This window comes from Canis lupus, chromosome 12, assembly GCF_011100685.1.
Source record: "Canis lupus familiaris isolate Mischka breed German Shepherd chromosome 12, alternate assembly UU_Cfam_GSD_1.0, whole genome shotgun sequence".
Classification (NCBI taxonomy): Eukaryota; Metazoa; Chordata; class Mammalia; order Carnivora; family Canidae; genus Canis; species Canis lupus.
The window spans coordinates 32,671,597-32,692,775 of NC_049233.1; the positions used below are offsets into that span (position 1 = coordinate 32,671,597).

At 38.7% G+C, this 21,179-nt stretch overlaps 1 protein-coding gene across 2 annotated transcripts in view; it reads left to right on the plus strand.

Moving 5' to 3' along the window:
* Nucleotides 1–4,774: 4,774 nt before the first annotated feature.
* COL19A1 (collagen type XIX alpha 1 chain) overlaps nt 4,775–21,179 on the plus strand; it is a 310,139-nt gene continuing 293,734 nt past the window's right edge. The window contains exons 1-2 of one of the 2 annotated variants that reach the window (XM_038554446.1): nt 4,775–5,117; nt 18,513–18,638. In XM_038554446.1, coding sequence (XP_038410374.1) covers nt 18,548–18,638 — 91 coding nt within the window. In that variant the 5' untranslated portion in view covers nt 4,775–5,117; nt 18,513–18,547. The remainder of the gene's footprint in view (nt 5,118–18,512; nt 18,639–21,179) is intronic. The other variant, XM_038554445.1, reaches the window with a different exon arrangement.

Sequence of the window (21,179 nt, forward strand, 5' to 3'; positions counted from 1 at the left end):
CATTCTTTTTGTCAATAATGAAAATTAACCTTAAGTGTGGAAAAGAAGTGAAGGGGACACATGATGAGGACATTTTCAACTAATAATAGTCTTGTTGTCTTGATATATTGCTGTACACACACACACACACACACACACACACATACACACACAAGTCCTTGTTCTGAGAATCCTTTATAGGCGAGAACAAATTATCCTGTGGTTACTTTATTAGTGTAATAATTTAATCCCCTAGATAGCATACCAAAATAAACCTACCATTTTTCCATATTGACTCTGAGATTCAGTCTATGCTTTGTAATTAGAAAGTTGTATGTCCTCAGTTACTTAACCTCTACAAGCCTCATCTCAACAAATATTTGAAGATTATATTAAGAAAAAATGTATTGTACTAGGTGCTCTAGGTATTATTAAAAAAGACTCCATTCTAGTCCTCAAGGAGTTTACAATCACATCAGAGGGCCAAATACAGAAATGTGTTTGAAACAAGGTAGGGAAAAGTAGATTGTCATGTAAAAAGTGACTACTCCACTCTCTAGAGGTAGGGGAAGAGTTTGTTTGGTGCCCAGAAGAAACCCTGTTATAGACAGAACACCTGAAATAAGCCTCAAATGATTGGCAGAATGTCAACAGCCACCTTGAGGTTCACCTGGAGGTAGTAGGAGTAATAGCATAGTGGACGGGCTGGGTAGTTCATTCTGTGCTTAAGAGCAATTAATCTGGTTGGGACCTCCTGGGGGTCTGAGGGGTCTGAGCGGAGCCCACTGAAGTTGCACTGTTGAAAGGATTTAGCTCAGTAGGAAAGGAACTTCATTTTCCTCACCCGAATGGGGAGAGAAGTGGATTTGTTCTCTGCTGGTTCTTAGGTGTTTTTTTTTTCCTCTGTTGATTCTTTCAACAAATATTTATTACAGTAAACTCATCGTTTCCCAAATTATTATTTACAGTGCCCCTTCTAGTACTATGATTCTATGATGATTTTTAAGTAGATTTAGACTGACAAAACAAGAGAGACAGTTTTGTTCACCGGAAGTTTCTGATCTTCATGCTTCTGCATAGTAATAGTTTCTCCCCACCTTCGAACTTTCTCAGTATTTTATATCTACTTTATTGCACTTTGTATTTTCATTTCATATTACCATTGTGTATGCGTATACATGTCTTCTCTTTCTTACTAAATGTTAAACTCCAGGTGGGGCCCATGTGCAACCTCTTTGCCTGCTCTACAGTGCTCAGCTGAAGAGGTATTTAAAACTGTGTTGAATGAACAGTTTAATTAATATCTGCTTCCCAGAGAAATCATTAGAACAAGTTTAAATGTTTCATGTCACAGGCTCACTTTTACCTGGAAGATTCCTGCTGGAAATGATTGAAAAGAGCACTTGAGAGGCAAATATCTCAGCTCTCTTAACACCATTACTTTATTAATTTGTTGGAGATATATAAAAATACCACACTAGGTTATGTTTGTTATATTTTTATTACAACCGTAATACATATTCATTGTAGAAACTTTATATTATCATAGAAAAGCAAAAGGAAGAAATCAAAATCTCCCATAATCATAACTCAGAAATAACCACAGTTCATGGTTTTAGAGGAGTTTTTAGAGCTTTTAATAAATATGGCAAATCTGTCCTTCAGAAAGACAACTATTTTATGCTCCTGAGTGTGAGAATGCTCCTCATTTATGCTAACCCTGAATATACCACTCATCTTAGTCTTGGCGAAATGGGTAGGGGACAAGAATCATTCCTTTAGAAATTAATTTCTTTCAATATCAATTTGAGTATTTTTTCATGCGTTTATTGACCATTTGTATTTCCTTTGTGAATGGCCTTTTCACAGTTTTGCCCATTTTTCTATTGGGATATTTATCTGTCTCTATTTTTAAAAATCATTATTTTTGAGAGGTGGATGTGTATTAATAAACATTTTCCCCAGTCAGGCATTTGTCTTTTACCCTATTTCCTTTCAGGGTCACTGATCCCTAGGAAGTAAAGTCTAATAAACTAAGTGAATGTCAGATCTGTGATCACTTCTTCCTCTCATTTCTAAGCTGAGTCAATGTGAGGAGCTAGAATGTCTTCCAGGAATGGAAGCAGACATAACAACCTCCCGTGCAATATCATTTTCTCTGTGAGGAGAATTATTTCCAGAAACAAAGGTAAAAATAGCCTTTAAAAATTTTAAATGTCCATACTTATGATGATTACTAAAAAATTAGAACTGATATGCCTACTTTCTGTTTACCCTGAAGAATATTATATGTAGTACTGGTCTCAAAAGAAAAGAATGGGAAGTGCATGCTAGCGATGACAAGTCAGATTTGGTAATTACAGTTAACAGTACGGTCTGTTCAGCTCCTATTGAGGCACTGAAGTATTTCCATGGGATATGTATGGGAGTCATGTATGTCTGTGCCCCGTCAATTCAATAGAGAATGAACACTCTTATGGTTTGGTAACTAAGAAGTTAGCTGGGGGCAATGCTGAAATTCTTTCTTCTTGGAAAATGGAAACTATGAAGGAGGAGAAAAGTGAAAGGAATTACAAAAGAGAAAAGGCAAAGTAACATGGCTGGGAGCACAAAAGTACAGAAAAAAGAAAAACAAAAACAAATAGCCATATTAACTCAGGAGATTGAGAAGTGAGGCTCAGGAAAGAAAAAAACATTATATTTATTATGGGGCAATTATCAAAATATGGTGCAATGTTCCTTTTATGACGCTTAAATTATATAAGTGGGGCTTTACAAATATGAAAGAGTTTTTCAATGTACTAAAAGGAATTTATTCCTCACAGGACATAAAAATAGGGAACGTGTCTTCCACGGCACGTAAATATTGAAAGCGGTTTGCTTTTGAAATCTTATTTTTTAAAGTCACACATGCATGCAGCTAAACTGGGCATTAGAAGCCCTGCAAGCTGTTCGCCAGAATTCAAAGTCCTGTCAGAACTCCTATTATTTTCAGATGTGCGTTCACCAGCAGTAGCTTCAGAAGCAAGTGAAAAAACTGATCGTTTATAATTGTATTTGGGTTGGATAAATAAAATTGCTCGGTTAGGGGCTGTTTCTATTTGAAGTCACTTTAAAACTCAGTGAAAAGAATTGGTTTAAGGAGCCAACACTTAGGGATATCATTGTTTGTAATTATGAAACCAGTCCAAATTTGAACGCTTTCTTGGAAGAAAAATGAGGAATATTTATTGACCTAGGATTGTTGGTGCAGAATAAGCAACAGATAATAATAATTTTTATTTTTAATCATTTCTCACTTTCTTCCAAACTCTTGTTTAGTTCAATGCTGTGAGTAGGGAAAGGAGCAATTTGAGGTTGAAAAAAAAATATGACAGTGGTTATTTTGAAAAAAATTTTTAAAGATTATGAAATTAAGATGTTTGCAAAAATAACACTAAAATAAAGATGCATTAAAACACAAATTAGAGGCAAAATTTCAGGCTTTCTCTTAAGTAATTTTAAAGCCTTACTTTAAATAGTACCAATTAAATGTAAATAAGGTGAACATAATGGTCTATCAGAGAAATAAAGCCTGGATGCTCTTATTCCAATTCACTAGCAAGTGAAAGGTAAAGTACAATTGCTTAGAAAGGAAAAAAAAGAAAGATTCAAATAGGGGTAACACTTTTTAAAAATTGGAGAATGATCACCAAAAGTCTGACGAAGGTTTGTGAAAACATATTTTTCAAATGGCCATTTCAGCAGCATGATTCATGTGATATCCTCCCTCCTTGGCCTCTTTCCACAGTCAACCAAAAATTAGTGACGAAAATCAAACAGAAGGAAACACATCATAAGGTTTTAAATTCTGACATATAAACATGTTTTGATGCAAGACAAAAACTGTAGGCATTTTGATTACGATGAAAAGGGTTTAAAAACCACCAGTTGACTCTAATAGTTTCACTTCAATGAAGTGGAAATGAGCTATCTCCTAAAATTTTTCTTAATATTTTTAGGTTTTGCTGGCCTAATTTTATTACCCAATCTTTGAGCCTTGACACATGAAACATATTTCTCTGATTTAAGGTAACTTTTAAGCTTACTGATTCTCACCATTATGGATCAATAACATAATTTATAATATTTCCCCAACTATGGCAGTACTAAAGAATGTTAAGCCAATTTATCCATTTTCTTTTTTTTCAATTTATCCATTTTCTAATGCCTGATCATTTTTCTGAGTTCTATAATGGTTTTATTTTTCTTCCAAAGATATATGTGTGTGTGTGTGTGTGTGTGTGTGTAGGGGAGGGTGGATGGATTTATACATATATATATGTGTGTGTGTGTGTGTGTGTGTAGGGGAGGTGGATGGATTTATACATATATATGTGTGTGTGTGTATATATATATATCTCACACATACAATATGTATCTATGCCTTCAAATATAAATATATACCCACTGTGTGTGTACACACACACACAAATACCTACAGAAAGATCTGCGGAAAAATGTTACCTTCACATGTTGAAAGGGATCCCAAAGAGTTCAAAACCCGGCATTTGTCGCACCAAATCCATGGAAAGACATAATATTTAAAATCACAAAATACTTTTATGGACTCTGAGACCAACAGTGCCACACTGAACCTGTACACACGAACATGATCAGAAGGCAGAAAGACTCTCGATTAACTTTATATATAAACTCCTGACATAAAAGTGGAAAATGAAACATAAATGATAATCCCTTTTCAGCTCAATCATCTAATCTACCTGTGAATGCACACCACATAGGAGACTGTGAAGACCCTTCATCATCAAAGTGAGGAACTCCAGCACCTGCATCCACCAGTCGTCCTCCCTGTGAAACTGCTAATAAAGCGTCAACCTGAGAAGGCATTATTCCCAGCTCCAAGGCGACGTTGTTGTGATCAGGGAAAACCTGTGCCCGGGCTGGCGGAGTCCCGTCTCGCGGAGTCCCTCCGTGCTCGTCGAGTGGGAGGGTCACACCGGGAGAGACTAATAAGGGCAGAGATGCGTCCCCCTTCCCCACTCGCAGGGAGCTCCCTCGGGCCACTCCTCGGCGCTGCGGCAGCCCGCGCGGGCCGGACTCCGCGGCGCCTCTGAGGGGCTCACCCCGCGGCCAAGGTAAGCTGCGCGGCTCTGCCCTGCGCCGGCCCTTTCGCTCCGTCTCTCGCACACACGCCGGGCCTGGGTCATCGGCTCAGGGTCCCGGTCGTTTGCGTGCATCTGCCTTTCGAGAGAATGCAAAACTGCGCCGCGCAGTTGGGGCGGATAAATAACGCACACCTGCGGTTGCGCATTCCCGTAGGTGGCCGAGCGACGCGACCGGGAACGTTCGGCGCCCTGGGGCCACTCTCGTATGCTACCTGGAACGTAGTTCGTGTTCCGATGCTCGCATAAGGCAGGCTTTATGCCTCGTACTTTAGTTCTAGTGGCTTTTCTGGCTACGTGTGCCTGTCAAGGAGAGCTAGGAGCACTGCTGATGCGGGGGAGAACAGACGTCAAATACAGAAGAAAAAAAATATCCATGGGGTTAAATGCACAAAACAAATAAACTCAATATAGATGCATGCCATAAGAACATTTTTTGGGGGGGGAGGGGGGCTACGTCTAGAGATGTTACCCGCTGGAAGCGAGACAGTCAAGGGCTATAAACTGGAAGACGCGAGGTGCGGGGGTTACTTATTCCGACCTGCGGGTATTTCTCCCGAGGGCGGCTCCGCGGGGCCGCGCGGGCGGGGGTCCCGGGACTCCGGCCTCCCCCAGCCCGCGGCGGCTGCTCCTTAACTAGCCTGCAGCACGCGCAGCGCGGCCCGACCCGCCGCCGTCCCCGCCGCCGTCCCCGCCGCCGCAGCCGCGCGAACGTCCCGGTCCCGGCGCTCCGAGAACGCGGCCCCCGCCTCCGCCGCCGCCGCCGCGCCGCCGCCGCCCGGGCTGCGAGATCCGGCCGCCTCGGCCGCCCCCGCGCCGGCGCCGACGCACCGCGGCCGCGGGGAGGGGGCGGCGCAGCCCCGCCGGCCCGGGCACTGCAGGGTCCCGAGGAAGTTTGCTGGCGCGGAACCAAGCGCGCCGCCACCGCCGGGCACGCTGGCTCGTTCGGAGCGGGCGGCGCGTCCGCGAATCCTGCCCCGCGCAGGGTGAGGGCGGGAGGCGGCGGGGTCGCGGTGGGCAGGCAGGTGCGGGAGCCGGAGGCGCAGGGAGGTGGGGAGGCGGAGGCGTGCGGGGTGCCCAGCTCCGTGCCAGCCTCAGGGGGCAGTGGGCCGGGGGCCAGCAAAGAGGAGAGGGCGCCCGGGACCCTGGGAATGCGGAGAGTTTTAATCGAACCATCCAGGCATTGCAGCAGGCAGCGATCCTGAGCCCCAGCTCGAGGTTGGGGAGTGCAGGGGGAAGGAGGATACTTGTGCTGCCTCCTGGCATTCACAATTCCCAGACTGCTTGGTCCCACCTTCTGCTTTGAGGAGGAGTCGGGGGAGAAACCAGGGTGGGGGTGCGCGTGGGGGTGGTCGGGGTGCCCAGCAGGAATCCATAGCTGCTTGCTAACGGAGGGGAGGAAATAAGCCCCTCCAGCGTCTCTCCCTACCCCCACTCCAACAAAAGGCGAAAGAGCAATGGCATTTGTTATCAGTCCAAACCAAGCAGTACTGTCCTTTTAAGAGATTAAGAAAAAAAAAAAAAGAAAAAAGAAAGAAAGGAAAGTACCAAACGTTTGGTTTCTCAGCATCTCCTTGCAGATGTGTGGGGAAGGAGCCGCAGGACTCCTAAGTGGAGATTTTTGACATGTGCCTGCAAAGGAGGAGCTGAGGCGTTTGGTGTTCAGATGGTGGAAAGTGTACCTAAAATCGCTTCCTGAGGAGGTTGACAGGGTTCTTTGGGAATATCTCTTCAGGGTGAAAAAGAGGACGGGGATTCCCAGGGGTAGAACAGTGCATCCTCTCCCTAGGGGGTTACAAAATAGAGGTAGTAACTGGCACGTGCTTCCATGAGGCTTTGTCCAGTCTGATTTCTCAGAATGGTGAGGAATCTAAGTGGGGTTTCCTGGGAAAGGAGAGAGAAGTGGTTATACACCAGGGGAGTGCACCTGAACCTGATGAAAAAGGTCAGGGAAAAAGCAAAAAGGTGAAAGGAAAACAAATGTGATTAGTATCACAGGACATTATCTCTGTATCCAAATCGTCACCCAACAAATGAAACCATCTCAAACAGATTCTCCAGAAATGGAAAATTTCCATTTACTCTATGGTCCTTCTGTTTAATCTCTGCTGCTGAGATTGTAGTTCATTTTTTTTTTTTCCCCTAGCAGGCAGAAGTGCCCAGTAGGTACACAGAGTGTATGGTTTCAGAGGCAAGAGAAGCTATAGAGATAGAAATCTCTATAGCTTGTTGTACATGGACGTGGATGAAACTGGAGGGTATTATGCTGAGCAGAATAAGTCAGGGAAAGGCCACTGTCGTATGGTTTCACTCATGTGGAATATAAGAAACAGCACAGAGAATCATAGAAGAAGGGAGGGAAAACTGAATGGGAAGTCATCAGAGAGGGAGACAAACCATGAGAGACTATTAACTATAGGAAACAAACTGAGGGTTGCTGGAGGGGAAGTTGGTGAGGGGATGGGGTAATTGGGTGATGCACTGGGTGGTGAGGGGATGGGGTAATTGGGTGATGCACTGGGTGTTACACTCAAATGATGAATTACTGAAGTCTACATATGAAACTAATGATGTGCTATATGTTGGCTAATTTAAATTAAAACAAACAGAAAGAAAGCATAGTTATGGCCAATTGACATCATAAATACAAATTCAAGTGAAAAGTGAAAAATTAGCAGGAACACAAACTAGCAGGGCTAGAGAGATGCAAGTATATAATCTGGAAAGGATGCTGGGAAAAACAAATAGAACGAATAGGATTGGAGTTGGATTATACAAGGCAGGCTGCATTAAGGTCATATATCTTAAAGAGGCAGAGAAAAGGGGCACCTCGGTGGCTCAAGCATCGGCCTTCAGCTCAGGTCATGATCTCAGGGTCCTGGGATCCAGCCCCACATAGGGCTCAGCAGGTAGTCTGCTTCTCCCCTCTCACTCTCCCTTTGCGCTCTCCCCTTCTCTCTCTCAAATAAATAAAATCTTAAAAAAAAATTAAAGAGGCAGACAATAAAATGGCTTGGCAGAAGAGAGCAAGAGAGGGGGCATTCCAACCAGAAGGAATGGCATGTGTGCAGGCTTAGAGGTGGGAGTGAGCAGTCATGTGCCTGGTAAGACAGAGAATCCGAGCTGGGATGAAACCCGAGATGAGAGCAGATAGTACTTGCCTAAGGAGAGATCGGAAAGGAGAATATAAGAGGTAAGAGGCTCTTTGGGGTGTTATTTTGTAGGCCTTTAATGAGATAATCAGGTGAGGAAGTTGCATATTGAGTTTGGAAATTGATAGATGGCCAATGTGAGAGTAGAATAATAGACCTTACCCATGATATCCCATGACATTTGTGAAGTCCAATGGGTCTTGACACCTCTCTGTGAGAAATCAGAGTTAATCATGAGATTGTAAGATTATTAGATCATAAAGTTAGTAGAGCGCGTCAAATGAAAAGTAGGAAGACTTGATACATAAGGGAAAAATATACGTCTATATTAATTCAAAATTTTAAGTGGCACTGGATCACTGAGATAGCTATATCTGTGGAAATGGAGCTATAGAATTGAAACCTGAGAAAATGTAGGTCACTCATAATGATAAAAGTTGATAATGGTTCCAAAAAAGTTGATGGAGACCACAGTAGGTCAGAAAAGTGAATCAATAAAACAAACAAGTTGTGGAGGATGAAGAGAATCAGTTAAGCACACTCAAAAGGAACCTGAGGTTGGAGACCCTCTGGGAAGTAAGCACTAGTTTTGAAGTGACAAGACAAATAACCTAGAAGTTTTTTTAAAAAGGATTTTTTTTTTTTTTTTTAATGATAGTCACACACACAGAGAGAGAGGCAGAGACACAAGTAGGCTCCGTGCACCGGGAGCCCTACGTGGGACTCAATCCCGGGTCTCCAGGATCGCACCCTGGGCCAAAGGCAGGCGCCAAACCGCTGTGCCACCCAGGGATCCCTTTAAAAAAGATTTTATTTATTTATTCATGAGAGACAGAGAGAGAGAGAGAGAGAGAGAGAGAGAGAGGCAGAGACACAGGCAGAGGGAGGAGAGACAGGCTCCATGAAGGGAGCCCGATGTGGGACTTGATCTGGAACTCCGGGATCACGCCCTAAGCCAAAGGCAGACGCTCAACTGCTGAGCCACCCAAGGTGTCCCAATAATATGGAAGTTTGAGAAAATGTGATCAAGTTGATCAGTTTAGAGGATTATAAACATTAAGAACGAGGCAATATATTTTCTGTGATGGAAGAAAAATTCAGTAGTATTATCTTTTGCGCATCTCATTAAACAACTGAAATTAGATCACTGAGTCTTCTTTTAATAATAATTCTCCACCTATATCTTCTATAAATTTTAAATCCATACCTGGATATACTACTTAAAAGCTTGAACCTCCATTTTGGAAATGTGTTGCTTTAGACTATATTCATCCTACAAATTGATCAAGTGAGTACCTACTAAATGCCAGTAGTTAATTATTTAATGTTTGAAAAAACACAAGTAAAAAGATACTTTCTTCTATAAGATGTTCAGTGTAAAGAAGAGACAGAATGCACATAGGTTATTAAAATGCAGTGTAGACTGCACTGAAGTAGAGGTGGGTACTGAGCTCTGTTGGATTGTTAAGGCAGTGAGTAAATGAACCCAGTGATCATTCCTGCAGTCTTCATAGAGGACACGGCATTTGAATTGCATGTGGAAGGCAGAGTAAATGATTAGCAGTTGGAAAGAGAATTGGAAGGATATCCCAGTGGCCAAAACTGCATGTGCAGAAGCCTTGCACATGCGAGGAATTGTGAAGAGTTTGATGGAGTAAAGTTTGTATGGAAGGAGGTAGCAGGGGACGCCTGGGTGGCTCAGTGGTTGGGTGTCTGCTTTCGGCTCAGGGCATGATCCCGGAATCCTGGGATTGAGTCCCACATCAGACTCCCTGCATGGAACCTGCTTCTCCCTCTGCCTATGTCTCCCCCCACCTCACCCCCTCTGTGTCTCTCATGAATAAATAAATAAAATCTTAAAAAAAAAAAAAAAGGAAGGAGGTAGCAGGCAATGAGACTGGTCAGATGAGTCCAAGACCATACTCTGAAAAGCCTTGAGAGCTTCCCTTAGAAATGGCCAATGAAAAAGTACCAGGAGACTTTAATAAAGCAGAACACTAAAGTGATTAGATCCCTGTTATAGAATTCTTGAGCAGTAGGGAGATAGAAACAAGGGGAACGAGACTGAAGAAGAGGAATGTAGTTAGGAGTCTGCTGCACTTTTACAGATTAGAAATGGTAAGGAGGTAAAGTAAATCAGTTTTGTAAGGATGAAGAAGTTGGTATGGTTTCAAAGGAAATTTTTTAAAGTATATTTTATAGACTTGATAGAGGTTTGATATAGGAGAGGTAAAGAATGAATTGAAGAGGATTTTGAAATTTCTAATGGGTTCTTAAGTTAAATAAGAATCCTGTAATTAAAATATAAAGGTCAGGAGTTTTCTATAGATTATAATGAGGGCGGGAACCTTGCCTAAGCTGCAACAGATTTCTGCAAATTAACTCCAATTTCATTACTGTAGTCTATGATAAAATTATGAAATAATGCTAGATCTAGTCCTAAGCTCTTGAAACTTTTATCCTATTATCAGCTCGGAATTTAACTCTGGAGGCATGGCTTTTCAGCTGGTTTTCTCCAATAGTTTACAGACTCTGCTGTAGCTTCACTAAAGATAGATTCTAAAGATTGGTAAAAGAACAGATGTGTAACACCTGTTGTTTTTGCTTATTTACAAGATGTGTGACTTCATAACACTATGGTCAGATTTTCTTGGAATTATGTACAGGCATATTGGAAGATAGTCAAGAGGTTTGATTTAGGAATTGACCCCCTATCCAGTCACACAGCATTTCTCTTTGTGATGAATGCTCTGAAAATGTGGGTTCTTTCATTTAACAAATCAAACTTATTTTTTGGAAAGTTAAAATGTGATGTTGCTCATTTAACAGCCTGCATAAAGTGAATTAGGACTCTTTCTCTATTTTTTCCTGTTTGCCCCTTTCATTTGCCTTTCCCATGTTATTTTCTGTTTCTCTCTTTATTCTAATATTCTGATCCTTTACCTCAATTTCAAAGATGAAGAGTGAGTATTATAAAATGTAAGATGGCATAACAGTAAAACAATTCAGTCTGTAGGCAGATTTGGTGGGGTTTACTAAAAACCTTGTGCTAAGAAGTCCCTGACCATCTTATCTAGCAAGCTTGCTGTTTCATCATTCTACTTACTCTCCTTTCCTTTACTTCCTAGTGTCTATCTCACAAAGATAGTATATGTATTTATTTTTGGTCTCCCTGACCCGAGTGACACTAAGGACTTCCTCTACTTGGCGCCCTGCTTTATCCCCAATGACTACTGTCTCCCCCATGGCCCATAGGACCTGGATGGAATGAAAAATTCCATGAATGGAATGAAAAATTAAAGTTTTCCACTGTTCCTTTCTGTCCCTTTTGTGTTCTCGGTATGCAAATCTAAATTAATATGGAATTTTTGAAAATCCATGTCATAATTAAAATATTTTGGTAGTTAACTCATAGATTTTCAAGAGCTGAATAATGGAGATTTAAGGGATAGTGACTTTCTTTTTTTTAATTACCTTACCCCAACCAATATCCAAAACTATTCCAGTTAACCAAGGTTGGTGAGAATAATGGGTCGGAGGTAGTAGAGGTCATAGGCAGACCTTCAGGCAGCCTTTATCTTTGTGTTGTCATGCCTTTATCTTTTTGTTGTCATGACAATGAGAAATGAGTTACAGAGCTATCTGGATGATTTTAGAGGGTTCATAGGCTCCTGTGCTATTGTCTGCTCAAGACTGCCAGTACTGGGCATGCTCATAATTATGACTTTGGTACTTTGTAGGGCTGGGAAAGAACTGCTGGGTCTGGCTAGCAACTTTATAAAGAATAGCTGAAGATTTAAAGGTAGTATATAGGGATGTGATAGGTCTATCCCACATCCTGATGGTATAACAGCACTGACTTCTTAGTCTAGAAGAACTTGACTTGGATCTCAGGCTCTGGGATCTTCTGTATGAGCTTTGATGTCTCATATCTGTAGAATGAGGACCTGATACTGTTCTCTGTACCACTCTTAGGCCCAGGCAACAAGGTCCCTGTTCTGGGCCTTACATTTTGGAAGGCCTTTTTATGGCCTTGCTCTGGATGTGGTCTTGCTCTCAGAGTAGGAGTCCACAGTATTAAGGGGACCTATTCACCCAAAGCCCAAGCTGTTAGATGAGGCTCTAGGCACCCAAGGTCCTGAAATTCCCTGACCAAAGGACTATTAGTCCTCTTACAGGACTGGTAGATCTCTTCCTAGTGTTCATCTCCTCAGGGACAGACCAAGTTACTGATAGGAACACTCCTAGGCCCCAGTGAGTTTCAAGGAGTAACTGCTTACAGCTATTATAGACAGTTTAGATTTACTGGTATGGTCTCATACATGTTGGGTGAGGCCCTCCATGGTGCAGACCAAGGAAGGAATGGGAAAAAATGAGAAAAGAGCTTTAGTCCGACCCAGAGGCTAGTTTATCCTTTGCAGCCTGCTGTGTTCAATTCTGAACTTGACGTGGGCTTTCAGGTCTTTGTGAAGGTATACTTGTCAAGATAAAAAGATACAACATTCATGTATTTAGACATATGATATATGGATCTCTTGCCCTATACCCTGCTAGTGTTAGGGACAGAGATGATTGCCTCTCAATAAATACCACATATAAAATAAATCTGCCTCAGAAAATGAGAACATGTGTAACCAATATTCTCCATGTCCTTCTTGAAATGTATCATGAGCCATCTTTGTACCAGTTTTGAAAAAAAAGTGACTTGAGAGCCTTCAGCTATCTCAGCATCCACATATATTATTCTGAGGTTCTTAATTGGTCATTCCATTGGGAAAGCATTGAAGGTCTGTGTTAACATTGAAATCTTACCTGGGAAGAACAACACATTAAATTTTGACAATGTTGGTTTGGATTAATTTATCAAACTATTTTGATGGTTACCTCCCTGGAATCTGAGGAGACAAAATAGAAAATTGGCAAGTTTTGATGATGAAGGAGCTTATAGACAGTCTTGAATTGAGAATTCCTGGAGAGCCCTGGAGGTGGGTCCAGGACAATAAGAAGCAGCCTGTAAACAGTGGGTTCTGGAAGCAGTGAGAAGGATCTGGAGGAGAGGTCCAAAAAGACTCCAGTAGAAGTTTTTCCCAACCCTGCAACTACCTGAAGCAGAGGTTAAAGATCTGAAATAGGTATATTTTTAGAATATATACAAGGATTTATTTTGAAACTTTACCAAGTTTTTTCAAATGTTCATAGTAGGGGGAAAAATGATCCTAGGGAGGTAGAGTACATCTGCACTTAGGATCAAAACAACAGAAACTTCAACTAGTAAACATGCTTTACGATGTGCAAAGAGATGTATACCTGAAACTAATATTATACTGTTAACTATATTCAAATTAAAATAAAAAGGCTTAAAAAGAAAGAAAAATGTATGAAAAGAATGTTCATGATAATGATTCTTGAAATATTATAAGATCTTGAAATGCCTTAAGAATTATAAAAGTTTAAATTTTCACAACAGATTCAAAGATAAGTACATTTTACTGTATTTCAATATTTGGAAATTGACAATCTCTTTTTAAATTCAAAGACTATTTATTGAGCCCCTGCTTTTCCAGATACTATGTTAGGTGCCCAGGATAAGATGATGGACAAGACAGACATAATCTCTGCCTTCAAGGAGCATAGAGTTGACAGGAGGAAATAAACATGTACACAGACAAAATAGTGTGAGCTGGAGAATCATGAGGTGAGGAATAAGGGCTCTTCCACACAGTAACATTTACATTGAGAGATGTAGGATAAATAGGACCCAGTGTGATCCAGGTTGAGGAAAGAGCATGCACTAAAGTCCTGAGTTTGGAAAAATAAATAAATAAATAAAGTCCTGAGTTTGGAAGGAGCATGGGAATTTGAGGAATAGGACATCAGTGGAGAGAACAGTACCAAATGCGGCTAAAAAGGGAGTAGGAGCTAATTTAATCAGGGCTTCTAAGCCATAAAAAGGTTTTTGGATTGCATATGAAGTACAATGGGAAAACATTCAAGGGTTAAAGCAAAGGAGTGCCATTATTCAACTTTTATTTTAGGAAAAGTGCTCTAGTGCTGTGTAGTAAGTGAATTTGGTCAGGAGCCCATAGCAGATGGGGGAACTCAGTTAGTCTGATGAGTCTAGATTAGGGAAAACTGAACTAGGATTATGGCAGAGGAATGGAGGGCAGTGGATAGATTTGAGATGGGTTTGGGGTAACACTGTTAATGACTTGCTGACTGGATGTGGGTGATGGTGATACAGGAGACGAAGAATGAATGTGATGCCTGAGTTCCTGCTTTGAGCATTTTGATGGGGACTGAGAGTGGGAAGAGTGTGAGAGGAGTAAGTTGTGCTTGGGAATCAAGCATTTAATTTGAACATATTAACTTAGAGATGTCTGTGCAACATCTAAGAGGGAATACAGAATAGGCAGCTGGCTACACAGTCTAATAATGTTCAGAGAAGCGTCGGCTGGGGATACAAATTTTAAAATCATCTGACACATACTGTTTAAAGCCAAGAGAATGGTAAGATCACCTAAGAAGATATAAAGAGACAGGCAAAGACGGCCCAGAGATCCCAGGACTAAGGAATCAGGTAGTAACAAGATTTGAGAAAGGATTTTGAAGGAAATCCCAGAGAGTGTGAGGACGGGGAGGCCAATGACAGTGAGAATTTCAAGAAGGAGATAATGGTCAGCTATTGGAAGTACTGCCAGGAATTGAATAAGATGGGGAGAGAAAAGAATTCTTTCAAATTCTTGCTGAACTTGGTAGAGACATCTCAATGGAAGGTGGAATGGCAATTCATCATTAAGTAGGACATTTAGTCAACTAACCAGAATATCATCTTCTTCAAACATCTTGCATGAATGAGATTGAACCTAAGTACTATCTCTAAGTGACTTAGGAAACAGGAGACCTCAAGATTGAGTTAATATGCTTATGAGTTACTATGGCTGTTTAGCTCTCTGGTTCTTTGTTGCTATAACAGGGACGAAAGTTTCAATGAACCTATATTTCTAGGATGCTTTGGCACTTCCTCATTGTCCAAATATCAAAGTCAACCTCAGACTGCGGAGATAACCATAACTAAATTTTTACTAATTATTATTTGTGAATATGTAGAGCAAAGAATTATAATAGGAGGTAATTTTTATGAATACTTATTGTGTTCAAGGACCTCTACTATACTTTTCCCAGGTGTTAACTGATAATAAGTCTAGCAATAGATTATTTTTCAGGTAAATAAATGAAGGCTTAGTGAAATTACATAACTTGTTCATAAGTGACAAAGTCCAGACATGCAGTCATGATTTTAACCACTCTACTACTCTGCTAACTAATCAATTAATAAGAGTTGCTTCTGGAAAATGTCTATTCAGGCCCTCTGCCCATTTTTTTACTGCATTTTGTTTTTCTTGGTGTTGGGCTGTGTGTGTTCTTTATACATTTTGGATTTTAACCCCTTATCAGATATATCATTTCAAATATCTTCTCCCATTCTGTAGGTTGCCTTTTTGTTTTGTTGATGGTTTCCTTTACTGTGCGAAAATTTTGTTGACAATTTTGCATCCGTATTCAAGAAAGATTTGCCTGTAATTTTCTTTTCTTATATCATTGTCAAATATGGTGTAATAATTTTGCTGACTTACTGATTGACCCTTTTTGCCTATTCTCTGAAATTTTTTTATAAGTGAAAATTCAGTAATAATTACTGCTTAAGTATTTGGTAAAATTTTCTGATGTAATCAATTTATACCTTAAGATTATTTGCATGGTGATTTTTTTATTGAATACTTAATAATGATAATAGTGTAAAATTTACTCCTTTTTTCTTGTCTATGTTTTAGTAATTGAAATCCCTTTAATAAAAATTTCTAGAAGAAGGTAAAAAATCACTGGTTAAAACTGCAAACAATCAAAGGATCTCTTTGATAATTAGATTAATATTTGTGAGTTCTTTTATTTGAAATAGAATTGCCTTACCACTTACTAACTAATTTGACATAATAGGATAAGCTTTTAAAGTCATATGAGGATTAGGACTATATCTAGATGAAAGAGTTCAAAAGAAATAAGGCATACAACCAGCTGTTTGATATTTAGAACCACACATACGTTTTTAGTATTGCAATTGCTACTTCTAGCTATTCATATCTAAAATCTTGAATTAATTTTAAAATGCTGATCTTAGGGTATTTGGCATATGCAGAATACCAAAAACGGTGGCTTTAGTTTTTTTTTCTAGGGTATGTACTGACAACATTTAGACATTGGTATGATGGATTCTTTTATATTTGACTCTTGAGTAAACTTTGAATGATAACAAATAAATGATTCAATATTATTTGCATATTTAGAAGTCTTAGAATAGCTATTCTAATAATACTGCAATTGTTAAATACGCTGAAGGAGCTGTTATATTTTTACTTGCAATTTATTCCCTTGTTAGTTATTTCACTATAAAAATTAATTTAAGTAATATTTATGTTTTCTATTATAGAGATTCTGTATATTAAATCTTTTATTGTAATACCTATAAAGTAGTAGTCTATATTTATAAAGACAAATGATTATGGAGAGTAACACATCAATGTTAAACATGATACCAGTGGTAGGCTCAGGTAGGTAGGCATGGCATATATCCATTTTTCTCCTAAACAGGTGGAAAGATTTCTTTTCACATGTCTAGTAATTACTTCAGTAGCAGTGATTATTTAACTCAGTAACAACATAATTAAGTTTATAGAAAACTTAAGACAAAATATGTAACACTAATATTCAGAGGAGAAAACAGAATTGTGAATAATAAGATTATATTTTAAAAATATAAATCATTGTATATGACACCAAAAGAACAGATGCAAAAAAATAGGTAAATTGGATTATGTAAAAATAAAAAAAATTTCTTTGCAGCAAAGGACACAATCAACAGAATAAAGACGTAACTCACAATATAGAAGAAAGTATTTGCAAATAATATATCTGAAAAGGGGCTAATATCCAGAATATATAAAGAACTCCTACAATTTAACAACAGAAAACAAGATTTAAAAATGGAGAAAGGAGTTAAATGGACCATTCTCCAAAGAAGATACTCAAATGGATAATAAGCATATGAAAAGATATTCAATATCGCTAATCCTTAGGGAAATGAAAATCAAAAACACAATGAGATACCATCTCACACATTGGTTGCTATTAAAAATCCTACTACTAATAATAATAATGTTGATGAGGATGTGGAGAATTTGGAACCGTTATGCATAGTTGGTAGTAATATAAAATGGTGCAGCTGCTATGGCAAACATTATGTTGGTTCCTCAGAAAATTCAAAATAGAATTATCATATGATCCAGCAATGTCATTTCTGGTATGTACCCAAAAGAATTAAAAGCAGGGACTTGAACAGATATTTGTACATTCATGTTCATAACCACATTATTCACAATAGTCAAAGATGGGAGCAACCCAAGTGTCCATCAAAGGATGAATGATAGACAAAACATAGTATATACATACAATGCAATATTATTCAGCTTTAAAAAGGAAGGAAATTCTGACATGTGCTGCCACATGGATGAAACTTAAGGACATTGTGCTAAGTGAAATAAAGTCCCAAAAGGATAAATACTGCTTGATTCTACTCATATGAGGCACCTAGAGTAGTGAAATTTATAGAGACAGAAAGTTAAGTGGTGGTTGCCAAGGGTTGCGGGAAGGAGAAATGGGAATTTAGTTTTCAATAGTTATAGAGTGTCAGTTTTGCAAGATGAGAAGTTATGGATGGTTGTGATGATTATACAATAATATGAAGATATTTAATACCACTTAAAAAGATTATAGATTTTATTTTGTGTTTTACCAGGATTTAAAATATCCTTTTTATATATAAATAAATAAATAAATAAATAAATAAACACACACATTAAATCATTTAAGAGGTATAACTTTAAAAAAACCTATGTAAAGAAGAGCAAATTTAAGTTATAAGAGACTTTGTGGACATTGATAATTAGGAACTAATCTGAAAATTTTTTGGAGCCTTTTCATACTCATTAAGGTATATATTGATATATTATGTATAATTACATAAATAATCATATATCCCATTGTATAATTATTTATATTGTAAAATCTTTTGTGTTCTCTTAGGTGATGAGGATCTTCTAGAGATAATGATGAGAGGAACCATATACAATAAACTCCGTTCCAATATTTTGTTTTGTTACAGGTCTGTGGCCATTGTTCACATGGTTTCGAGGCACAATGAGGCACGCTGGCTCTTGGAAACTTTGGCCCTGGGTGGCAGTGCTTCTACTTCCTGCTTCCACTTCCGTGACCGTCCGGGACAAGTCAGGTATCTAGGCCACCTCTTTTTGTCCAGTCACTAAATGTTATTTATAGTCTTTAAGTTATTTTTAAAAGTCATTAAAAATAAATTGTTGGGGTTGAGGAGGCCATAGGTTAAATCTACAAGTACAAAATAAATAATTCATTGTTTTTCCCATTGACCTTTAATGTTGCACATTTAGACTTTCTAAAACTATCTCATTTTCCCATATGTATATTGTATTAGTCTATATAACCTTTCTTTCCTCTCATTGATGATTACAAATATAAATATGTGCATGTCTCTCTGTGTGTATTTTTCTCCTTTTTCCCTTTATTATAAGGTATTCAAATTAGAAGTACATAAATTTGTCACTAATTAGGATTAACCAGGAACATACCTACTCTTAATTAGGAAGAGCAATAAACAGAATAGGAGATATAAAAGGAAACATGGTTTAATTACATGAGTTTTATAGTGTTTCAGATGAAATGAACAAAAGATTAACAGTCGTTAGAGCACTTATTGCACTAAATAGATAATATTTATTTGCAGTTGTCAAATTCACAAATATCAATTTCACAAATGTTTCCAAAGCGCTGCAAGGCAGTTTGAAACATTTACTCTCACCTCTGATTTTTAAAAATGGTTATGTGGTGGGATGCCTGGGTGGCTCAGTGGTTGAACGTCTGCCTTTGGCTCAGGGCGTGATCCTAGTTCAGGGATGGAGTCCCGCCTGAGTCTCCCTCCGAGGAGCCTGCTTCTCCCTCTGCCTGTCTCTGCTTCTCTCTGTGTCTCTCATGAATAAATAAATAAAATCGTAAAAAAAATGATTATGTGGCTAGTTTGGAAAACTTTTCTTGAACTTTGAGTATGTGTAAATTACTGATCTGGATATACTTCTAAGTCAAACTAGACACATTGGAGAAGCCATTTCCTAAGCAAAGAGAGATTTCAACTCCTGTGCAAAGGAGCACATAAGATGTATTCTGATGTTGGTCATACATGCTGATGTATTCTAAAACTGTGAGTCCTTTTGTACTTACTCTTTTGAATATATCTTTAAGAAGTTTTGTTAAACAGGTATAAACACACTCTGGTAGAGACTTTTGAGTTCAAAGCACACACAAAATTATTCTTATAAAGATATAATAATAAATAATAATAATAAATCTTGGTCTCTCAGTGTTATATAAGCTTTTATGATTTTTATGTTAATTTGGAAGGAGGTGCATTTCCTAATAATCCACATGAAAGTTTGAGTAGTCTACCATTCTATCAATGATATCCTGAGGCTGTCATACTTTTTTGGGGGAAAACACTTTCTTCAGTGAGAAATAAATCAGAAGTGACTCATGACAAAAGGAAGTCCATAGGGCAGGGGAAGTTCATTCTGATAATGTTGCTACTCTTAATTTCCTTATGTCTTCTGTTAAGAACACTAGTAGGTAATATGATTTGCAACTTAAACGTGGGGGATAGGACTTCTTTGGTTAGAAAGGAAAATGAATCTTTGGTTAAGTAGGACCGGTTTTTAGAGACATGCTAGTACATAATAAATGTTCTTAATAATTTGAAGGATCTATGATAAATGTATTTCGCTATATATATTGAAATGTATATAATCTGAGATGTATATAATCTGGTCCAATTAATTTTACTAAATTGATCTTTCTGGAAGATTTTCCTAAGAAGTGTGACTTCAAAATTAATCTGAACTCTAACACGATTCACATAACATGAAGCACCGAGGAAAATTAATACAGACAAAAATGAAGAGTTGATTTTTATCAGGCTGTTTGAGAGAAATGGTTCTTGAAGCAACACGTCCAAACGTGCCATAAAAGTTGCTTCATTTCAGGTATTAATTGAAAATGTCAGCACAGCACTGTCATAAGGATTATTGAAGAATGACATGCTGGGCATGGTCGGACAGGGGCTCTCCTTATGTCTTGTGTCTCTGATTCACACTGCAAGGTTCCCTTTTTAGTTTCCTCATGTGTAGACCTGTGCGTGTGGTCACTAACCATTTACCGGAGGGAAGTGATTACATCTAAAAATAAGATATAACAAATCTGAGGGAGAGGCTAGGGTTTCAACTCTGGAGTCTGTGAAGTTGTCAGCAGTCTACTGTTAAACCTAAATATACGAAGGACAGATTGAGTCTTCTAATTGCTTTATTTTAACCTTATGGTCTGCTTAATGATACTTGGGATATTGTTCTAGTTGGGATAGAATTCCAAAATAATATGGAAAGATTCAATACAACTTGAATTTTAAAATCTTGAAGCTATTCAGAATTCAGTTATTTCTTATTCTTTTATCAGTGTTACTATTCTATTGAGATTATGAGTTAAGGCATATTTATATATTTTCATGTTGCAAATAAACAATTTGAATGTGGCAGTATCAGCTCAGTTGTCAAAAGAAGGTGGGGAAGAGAATCCTATTAAAAATATACATTGTACAGACCTTAAAACCTGTTTTAATCAGTTTCTTAAAACTTTCCACTGTGATAGAAGTTTATGTATTGAATAATTAATAGTTCCTCTTTTTGTTTTACTTTGT